The sequence below is a fragment of the Budorcas taxicolor genome, chromosome 16, assembly GCF_023091745.1.
Source record: "Budorcas taxicolor isolate Tak-1 chromosome 16, Takin1.1, whole genome shotgun sequence".
Lineage (NCBI taxonomy): Eukaryota > Metazoa > Chordata > Mammalia > Artiodactyla > Bovidae > Budorcas > Budorcas taxicolor.
In genome coordinates, this window is record NC_068925.1 from 37033826 (window position 1) to 37044083 (window position 10258).

Here is a 10258-nt window from a genome sequence, read left to right on the forward strand (position 1 = left end):
GTATTCTTGCCTGGAGAATCCCGTGGACAGAAGAGCCTGATTGGCTGCAGTCCATGAGGTTGCAAAGAGTGAGACACAACTGAGTGACATTTTTTAAAAATAGATACCTACTAAACAAAATAAGGCAAAACCCAACAACAAACTGAGTGCCAGAAAGGGTTCATTACAAGTGATACAGACAAACACTGCTAGAAGCACAGCAAATAGAAAGTATATTTTGGGAAGATTATGTCAATTTGTAGCAAGAGTTATAAAGATGATCATACAATTTTGCCTGGTAATCCTACTCCTGGTTATTAGGAGTTATCAGTGTATATCACTGAACATCTATCTTATAGATATGGTCTACATTACAATATGTTATAGGGGAATGGCTTAATATGCCTGTGTTTACTCAGAGTATGAAGACTCTATTATATGAAGACTATAAAAGAACATAGGAAGATTTTTACATTGATGTAAAAATAGTCTAAATATTTATAATTGTCACAACTGTGTAAACATATCTATACCAATAGAGAGTCACTGAAAATCATTAACAACGAAAACCATCAGAATGGTAATATTATAGATAATTTTGTTTTTCTTTTTTTTTTAATTTTTATTTTTACTTTATTTTACTTTACAATACTGTATTGGTTTTGCCATACATTGACATGAATCCACCACGGGTGTACATGCGTTCCCAAACTTCTTAAAAATCATCTATAGATAATGTTTTGTTTTCCTTTTTTCCAAAATAAAGTTTATGTGAGGACAACTTTTCAAAATCTATTTTAAAAGACCTGTAGTAAGCTACAATAAAGCAAACGTGTGACTATAGACAGGCTCCAAACACCCTTATTTAAATGTTCCTTGGGCATGTGGAAAGGGTGGTGCAAGAAAGGGGATCAACTGAATGTGGGCAGAGGACAGATGAGAAGAAAAAGAAGGCAGAGGACTGAGAAACCCAGGAAAGCAATAGTATCTCTGGCTCCCTATGGAGTCACCAAGGGCGTATGACACCAGGGTGGTGGAAGCCTCATGTCACAGCAATTTTGCATGAGCTAGTGGGGGAACGGGACCACAGTGACCACCCCGCCCCTTTCCTTTACACCATATCCCAGCTGGGCCATCACACTGACATGGCCTTGGGACATGTGTGCAGTGGGAGGTTTGAATTTAGGCTGGTGGCGGAAGATGAGACCACTACGTTTTTTTTGTACACATAAGGTTTCACTGACACATTTACCACAGGAGGAGGAGAAAAGGCCACAAGATGTGGGGTTAGTGTGAGTGGGGACAAAGGAACTTTTTTTTCAAACTAAGAAAGCACCAGTATTGCAAAGACTTTCCGTGATTCCACACCCACCTTGAAAGTCCCCCTCTCAGCACAGGAAGTGCGCTGACCACTGGGGGCAATAAAAGAGACTCAGAGGAGCCAAGGTCCTCAGCCTCTTGCTGCACAGCTCAGGGGGACCTCAGCCATGAAACTTCTCATCCTGACCTGCCTGGTGATCTGCAGTCTCACTGCATATACTGTGGAAGGTGAGTCAAAGGTTATTTATGAGACAAGGAACATCTAGGTGTACAGGCAGTGGCCAGGCATTTTGCTATTGACTCAGGTTTTGAATGGAGTAAACTACTTTCTCCAAGCTAAGCCTCAGTCTTCCTGTGTGCAAAATGGGAATAACTTGACTCTAGAGGATCTTGTGGATTTCGCAGATATATCTTGGCTCACAGCTAGATTCCTATTTTTCACAACTGGGCGATTTGGGGTAAGTTTCTTAACTTGTTTTTGCCTATGCTTATTGTCTGTAAGGTGAATATGATAACTGATACACTTACCTGGGGTTAAAATGAAATAAACATTATATATAATCAATAGTGTAAATTATAATAAACTTTTCAGATTACTACACAAGTCCTAGTTTCTTAATTAATGTTAGCTGTGGAATGGTGATGACAATTGTGTATATCTTTGAAGCTTTTGCCTATTTAATATTGATCTTGATAAATTCTCAAAAAATTTGAGAGCTCAGTCATGATGCGGGAATGACTAGAGAGTGTTATGTTCTGAAACAAATCAATGTTTTCTATTAAAACAAAAATGATTGGAAGTTCATACCTTCATACCCAGGAAATCAATATCACATTTAAGTGTATAAGAGAGTCTATATTACTGCTATGAATGTTGTTCCCATTTAGGATAAACTTATCGAGTTTTTATGAGACCATAGTGCTAACAAATATCAATGCCTTATATACAGTCAAATAAACTATAAGGCATACCCAGCTGACTTCACTACATTACTGAGCATTCGACACATATTTCTTAAAGGATCATTTTGTTCTCAGCTGGTCGGAGTACATTTCTCTTGGCAGCTCTGACCACAAGAAGGAATATCCTTGGGGTATAATTAATGCTTCAGAAACTCTCCTTTAAAACTCCTAATCTGTAGACTTGTTACTTAGACCAAAATATCTGAGCCTGATCATGGATCCCCACGGTTCTCTGTAAATAGTGACGGTACTGTCTGAAAGTCCCTGAAATTGTTCCTTAAATAAAATACTGTTAAAACAAAAAGTTTAAGCCAAATGTTGCCTGAACTGTGGCTGGCTGGCATTTTTCTGAGCCAAGAGGCTTGCATTTGGTGCAAACCCATGTATGGGGGGAGCCTGGTGGGCTGCCGTCTATGGGGTCGCAGAGAGGCGGACACGACTGAAGCGACTTAGCAGCAGCAGCAGCAGGCCTCCCTGTCCATCACCAACTCCCGGAGTTCACTCAAACTCACGTTTAGGAAACCCTTTATATTATTAACTGTTCCAAGTTATTTTCCCTTCTCCAATGTAAGATATTCTCGAAATTGTTAAATTTAATCCCTCCAGGCCATTTCTATTGAGGATGAGGACTCTGTGAACTATTGCCTTTACATATTTCTCATTTTAACATTTAAAATAACACCTTTAGTGATTCAGTCAAAAATGAGCTACCTCTCCCATGTTTAATATTGACTGTCCCAAGCCACTCTTTATCAGGTCACTCTTTGTTATTTGATTGATGACACTCTAATATTTATATTATTAGAAATTATATTTTATTTTTGTTTGCTTGGTTTTCTGTGCAGGTGTGGGGACTGAAGTTCTAGAAAAGAGCATCTGTGTGAGTCTGACTACACGGCGACTGCCAGTTAAAAACATCAAGACCTACACCATCCAGGAGGGCTCCATGAAAGCAGTGATGTGAGTTTCTCCCCCCAAAGCTGGGCTTGATGGAACACAGTGTACAGAAATGCCACCCTCCTTGGGAAAAATAAGTTAACAAGGAGGAAGACCTCAACCTAGCCAACAGTCCTTTTGTTTTTCCATATTAACCAAGTCTTTGTGTAGCCCCAAACAATGATGATGACAAAAAAATTGGCAACCAAGTGAAGACTGTCACCCTCCTTTCTGATTTATCTTAACAGAATAATTGGACTGGGAACCAGATGAATAATGTGCTTGGTCTTGAGGGTTACGTCTAGAGATGGCTGGATCAGATCAGGATTTGAGCACAGAGCCTCACTGCTGTGGGATACCTCTCTTCCCATCCATCCACACCCCTGCCTTTCTTTTCCTTTTTGATGCCTGGAGTAGAATGTCATATTTTATCAGTTGCCACATCTCAAGGAATAGTGTCAACAATTAGCCTACATGGTACCATTCTCTTTCCAGGACTTCATTTTCAAAATAGCAACACTTCCCAACATATAATCACAACTTTACCCCCCACCTCTTCAAATAAGATAAATAAATCACCGTTTGTGCAGAAGATAGGATGACAGTGTTTAGATATGAAAAAAGAAAAAGGACCTCAAATGTCTAGTTTAATTACATCACTTGGTGACAATGATGAGATAGGAGTCTGAAAATTATGCTGAACAAGGAATCTGGGTATTACCTGGAACTATTTCTTCTTCATGAAAAAAATAGTTTGCAGAAGAATGATTTTCATTTATGATCTTGTGAATCTGAAAGACTGATTTATCCAGTCATTTCTGCACAAGAGCTCTTTTATATGATCTGATCTTAACTTTTGGCCCCAAGGCTTTGAGGATGTGACTAATTTTGCTATCTTTTCCTTGCATTGCAGATTCATTACCAGACGAGGATTTAAAATCTGTGCTGATCCTGCAGCTGACTGGGTGAAAAAAGCCGTCCAAAGGATAGACAGGAAAAATATGAGCCAGATCAAGCCTGCAGGAGCCCAGCCATCCACCAATACAACTGTGACCCTGACTGGGTAGTGACCTTCCAGCACTTTTTCCCCTCCCTAGCCAGCCACCTCATTTCCCTTCAAAGCCCATGGACTGATTACATTATATTCACTTTTTATAAAAGTGCTGTATGAGTCAAATTATTTTCGTAGATTTTTATTTTTTATATTTCTTTTGTAATCATTCAGATGTTTTAATTAATAAATATTTATTATTAAGAATATTCCACAAACTTATTCATTACATATTGGGAAAGGTAATTTCTGTCCTTACCATTCCTCCTTTTGATCCCTGATGGGAGAGATTATATCAGTGTTTATCAGAGATGAAGCTATATTTATTATTCTTAGGTTCTAGCATGAAGTTGTTCCCTACATGACTCATAGGTGACAACTGTGATGATGACAATTTAAGCTTTATTTCAACCTGTCTTCATCATGCAGTTCTATTTTTAAGAAATAAATTATCTGACTGTTACTGGGTTCCCATTCTGAGAGTTCACTACTCAAAAAGTGACTTCACTCAAGTTTGATCTTGAGCAAATTCTCATACCTCTATGTTTCATCTGATCTACAAGAGAAAGGAAAAAGACACAGTTTGTCAGTTCTTTCATTTGCCAAGGTTAGACAGTTTATTCAACAAAAATCCATTCCACTCAAACTAAGCGAAGTTCTCATTGCCTTTCTGCAACTTCCACAATTGTCACTACTCTAGTTAGCATACAAGTTATGCGTTTGGAATTTAACATCCCAAACACTGTCACCTGGAACATTTCATGAGTGTGATCATAATTTGCAGTAAAGTTTTAATTAATATTACTTCATTTGGTCCCCTAAATATCCCAGATTCATGTCCTCCTGTATTCTCTTTAAATTGCTAATTTGGTTCATGGTTATGATTGTGCTAGCCAAGTAGCTGATAATGTATACATCGACTACTATTTGACTTTAAATAGTTTAGAACTGATCAAACCTTGACAGTTTCAATGACCAGTTGTTTCCTGGTTCTAGGGGGACAATCTGAAATGCTAAATATTTTAGGAGGGTAACTGAGGGCAACTTCTTGAATCAGCTTACTTTTAGTCATCCAACTACTGAACCAGAGTGAAGTGAAGTGAAAATCACTCAGTTGTGTCCAACTCTTTGTGACCCTATGGACTATACAGTCCATGGAATTCTCCAGGCAAAATACTGGAATGGGTAGCCTTTCCCTTCTCCAGGTTATCATCCCAACTTAAGGATCAAACCCAGGTCTCCCATACTGCAGGCAGATTCTTTACCAGCTAAACTATTAGGGAAACAGAGAGGAATGATTAAAACACTGCCTCCTAGCAAAAGGTGGAGTCACCTGTCCTTTCTCATTGCTGTTTGCCCACAGTAATCATCAAAGCTGGTCTTAAAAGATACACTTAAGGAGAAATCACTTGTTTTATGGAGGGGTGAAACCTAGTAAAGTCACAGAAGATGAAAAGGAGGTTTCCTGATTGAACATGTACTTGCATTTCCCAAATATCTCCCAAACCCTACAAGTATTCAAGAGATAATATATATTGAAGACTGTAGGTATACACATCTTATTATCACATTATTTAAGGTAATGCTAAGAGATTTCAATCAAACAGTGTCTATAAATTTTAACTAATTGACTGGATGCTTAGGTAGGACTTGTGTCTACTAAATGTAATCCTGTGGTTTACTGGATTTCAATTCAGTTCAACCAAATAACCTAAGTAGGAGAGGGTTCAAAATAGTAATTTTTTTTTTAGTGGCTGTGACCCTTCTTTCGCGCTCCTGTGGCTACTTGTACTTAACTATAACCTAAAACTTACCAACTTATATTGAAACTGCTTGTATTCCTGTCTCTGCTTCCCCCACCCCAATCCTGCAATTAGACTGAAAGCTGCTTGTGGCTATCAATACATCAGGTCTCCAATGCCTAGCAGAGAACTCTGGGTGTCAGTTAATACTTCAAATCAGTCATATTTGGTCACCATTAATTCCTGGGCTGTCGATTTTGGACTTTGTTTGTGGCTGTCTTTTATGGTACATGAGCATTTAGTTTTCTTTTTGCATTCTCTCCATATAATTATGTTGATATTTTAATTAATTATTTTTACAGATTTAGGTAATAAACCTATCATTTATTTCTTATTCTATCAACTGTGGACAGTACTTCTTGACTTTCCATTTTTTAAGGCCAGTCTGTTGCCTATAGCAAATACTTAAGCAGTTTTTACTATGTAACCAGCACTATTTTATTGATTTGCAAATGTTGTTAAGATATTCAGTCACATTCAGACTTCTAATTAAGGCAAAACAACTAAGGCATAATAAGGCTATTGACTTGTGAGGGATAGAGTTCAGATGTGAACCCATGGAAGCCTGGCTCCAAGTTCACAGTTTTTGACTTCCATGTCACACTGCCTTCCTCTCTTCAGAGGTTAATTCCCTGAAGACCAAACCATATGCAATGTACCCCTGAAAAGACTGTTCAGGCCTACACAATAGCTTCGTTTAACCAACTTAGTTAATCAACTAGTTCATTCACTCAGTAACAATTTGTTGAGGGTCTATTCTGTGCCAGAAACTGTAACTGTGAACAGAACAAACCCCTGCTTTCATAGTTTACATTCTGGTATGTTGTGTCTTCTATTCCTTGCTTCAGGTTATTTATTTATTTTTATTTCATTTTTAAAATTGAAGTGTAGTTGATTTACAGTGTTGTGTTAATTACTGCTGTACAGCAAAATGGTTCAGTTTTTTATACATATGTATGTGCCTGCATGCTACGCCACTTCAGTCACATCTGGCTCTTTGAGACTCTATGGACTGTAGCCCAACAGGCTCCTCTGTCCATGGGATTCTCCAGGCAAGAATACCAGAGTGGGTTGCCATTCCCTTCTCCAGGGGATCTTCCCAACCCAGGGATCGAACCCACACTGTACATCTCCTGCATTGGCAGGCAGGTTCTTTACAACTAGCACCACCTGGGAAGCCCTATGTATATATTCTTTTTTATATTATTTTCCATTATGGTGTCCCATAATATGTTGAAATTTGTTTCCTGCAATACAGTAGGTCTTAGTCACTTATCCATTTTATATATAATAGTTTGCCTCTGCTAACCCCATCCTTCCATTTGACCCCAAGGTTCTTTTATCCACTGACTCAAACAACAGATGCTCATGAAGTGCCTAACATAGTTCAGACAGTTTGCCAGGCATTGGGATGCAGAGGTGAAACCAGACACAATTCTTAACTTCAGGGAGCTTACACAACTAAGCAGACAATTTCAATGATTGTGTAACCTACGATGATAGGGAAAGTGAAGAGTGTGAATTTGGGGCAGAAAGGAGCAAACCTGTTCAGGTCCTAACAGGTGGAGAGGTTCAGGACAGGCTTCCTCCTAAAAAGAGCTTTTCACCTGGAACCTGAAAGGCAAGTCAAAGTTATCCAGGGGGATTCAGTGCAATCCCTGCAGAGGACAAGCAGCACATAGAGGCCTGAAAGTAAGAGAATCCGGAAGCAGGAAGGAAATGAAAGGAGTTAAATACGTGTGCATGCTCAGCCACGTCCGACTCTTTGTGACCCCATGGACTGTAAGCCCACCAGGCTCCTCTGCCTATGGGATTTCTCAGGTGAGAATACTGTAGTGGATTACCATTTCCTCCTTCAGGGGATCTTTCTGACCCAGGTATCGAACCTGTGTCTCTTGCGTCTCCTGCACTGGCAGGTGGCTTCTTTACCACTGAGACACCTGGGAAGCCAGTTTAATAGGACTGACTGAGGGACAAAGCTAAGGTTCAACAACAAAGGAAGAGTAAGCAAAAGGTGAGATTAGAGAGATGGAGGAGTTGACACCAAAGTCTTTGTCTCCCAGATGGAGGAGTATGTACTCCGTCCTGGAGGTTGTGGGAAATGACATTGGCCGCCAGTGGTAGTGAGAAGTGACTCTGAAGCCTGCTGACTTTTGAACTTGGCCTAGTATGCATTCACACATTTTTCCTTTTCCTCATTTTTTTTTTTTCTGCTTAGCCAGAGAACACATTAACGATGCATGATTTCCTAACTCGGGCGGTATGGCCCACAAATCCAATCACTGCTTCTTTGGCTATGGGGAGCAGGTACTGGGATGGGAAAATATCACATTTATGGGGCGTGCCTTGTTATTTGCATTTTTTATTGGCTAAGATTAGACCTGTGGAACCAAGATCAAAGCCAACCACCAAAAGAAAGGAGAAGGCAGGGTTGAGAAGCAATAAACGACATCAGTGGGGGCTTTAGACATCCACAGACCAATCATTTTTAGATCTATTTGATTTCCTGAATAGCTGTGGAGCACCTGCTGAGTACAAGGAGCACCGCGTCTAGTCTGCTGTCCTGAAGCCCATGAAAGTACAGTCATCAAAGCCATTCATTCCTATTCGGATGTTCCAAACAGCTCGGCTCAGGGTTTACCTCCTCTTAGAGACCTTCCTGACATCCCCAGCCTAGGTGACTCTCCTCTCATGGACCCACTGAGCCCCTGGGGTTACCTCTACTATCATTGTATCACCTTGAAATACCAGTTTATTTTTCTTTACTTTCAGTCTACTTAATATTCAGAGTAGGGATTGTGGATTTGATCTCTATGTACTTAATACCTGGCATAGAGCCAGGAACACCATAGGTCTCCAACACATTTTTTTGTGCAATATACGCTACATTATATGTATCTCTATTCTGAATAGAATGCTCTATTTATTCAGCATTCTATAGGAATGCTGAAGAGAGAATACTTAAATCTGCCCTAGGGAAGTTAGGAAAAGTTCTGCACAAGAGGTGATACAAAAATTGTACCATTAAACCTGAGAAGAAATATGCCGGGAGGAGACACACCAGGGGCGAGCAGTTCTGCCAGTGGGAACCATGAGAATGCGGAAGCCCAGAAGCAGGGAAATCAGGCCTGTTCAGGGAAACTGCTCTTTTCTGGGGTGGCTGGGGTCTAGAGCTCAGGGATCACAGAAGAAGGAAGCCCAGGCAAGACTGAGACCACTCGGAGTGCGACGCCAAAGGGTGTGGTTTTAAACAGAGGGCCCCTGGGAGCAAGGTGATCAGATCTGACTTGGAGGAGTGCAGAAAATGTTTAGGTTGGTGGGGAATAGAGAGGCAAACATTGCGTCAGGCTGGAAAAGGTAAACCCAGGCTGGAGGAGATGGTGGCCCGAATTAAGTTGTGGCAATGGAAATAGGAGTGAAAAAGAGCCCCAGGCAGAATCAGGATGGCTGTGGTGATCAACTGGAAGTGGAGGAAAAACTGGAGGAGTTGGGACTGCACTGAGGTTTCCAGTTTGGGTGGCTGGTTAGGAAACAGCACAACTGATTGGTAAGATTGTAGTCTAATCTCTGGTGTGGTTGCTAATAGACTCTGAAGCAAATAGATAGTACCAAGGAAGAGATGCTGAGAAAGAGGAGGTCTGAAAGAGTCAAAAACTGATTATCAGCCTTAATGCTCAGTAATTCAGACTAAAAGCCCAAACTACAGTTCTATCCCCTTTTGACAGATTCTTCTTTTTTTTTTTCTTTTTCACAAGGATGAAGTAAAAATAAAACCAAATATCTGTGAAACTCTTTATGCCCCTTGGGGGAAAAAGGTACATATAAATGGAATACAGTATCCATTGGGTGAGTCATCAGCATTATTTTAAGAGGGATTTGTCACATGGCAGTGGGAGGCAAAAAGGAGCAGAGGGATGAATCCATAATGGAGAAAAAGAGAAATGAAGTGAAAGAAAAGGTTTTGAATGGGAATTAGGAGTGCCTGAGCATTACAGCAAGGTGGAGTTTGATGCGAGAGTGTGAGGGAGAAGGTCAAAAGGTTTTTTCTTTTTCTTTCTTTGGGAGCAGGTAGTAAACATTAAGACAGACTGCTGAGGGTGGAAGGTCAAAGAAGTGACCTGGAATTGTTATTCTGGAAGCTAGGGAAGAAATTTAGAGGTATCTCAGCTGAGAGAAAGCTGTCTCTCCCCCTCTCTCCCCTCAATCC

At 40.2% G+C, this 10258-nt stretch overlaps 1 protein-coding gene across 1 annotated transcript; it reads left to right on the plus strand.

Moving 5' to 3' along the window:
- The first annotated feature begins 1466 nt into the window (after positions 1-1466).
- On the plus strand, positions 1467-4265 carry XCL1 (X-C motif chemokine ligand 1). The gene is made up of 3 exons (XM_052654159.1): positions 1467-1527; positions 3108-3222; positions 4112-4265. The coding sequence occupies exons 1-3, from the start codon at positions 1467-1469 to the stop codon at positions 4263-4265; spliced, it is 330 nt and encodes a 109-aa protein (XP_052510119.1).
- Positions 4266-10258: the final 5993 nt, after the last annotated feature.

Excerpts from the sequence above, each read along its gene's own strand:
- XCL1 (XM_052654159.1), top strand. The coding sequence starts at position 1,467 with ATGAAACTTCTCATCCTGACCTGCCTGGTGATCTGCAGTCTCACTGCA. Across the intron at positions 1,528-3,107 it reads CACTGCATATACTGTGGAAG|GTGTGGGGACTGAAGTTCTA; the intron begins GTGAGTCAAAGG and ends TTTTCTGTGCAG. Across the intron at positions 3,223-4,111 it reads GGCTCCATGAAAGCAGTGAT|ATTCATTACCAGACGAGGAT; the intron begins GTGAGTTTCTCC and ends CTTGCATTGCAG.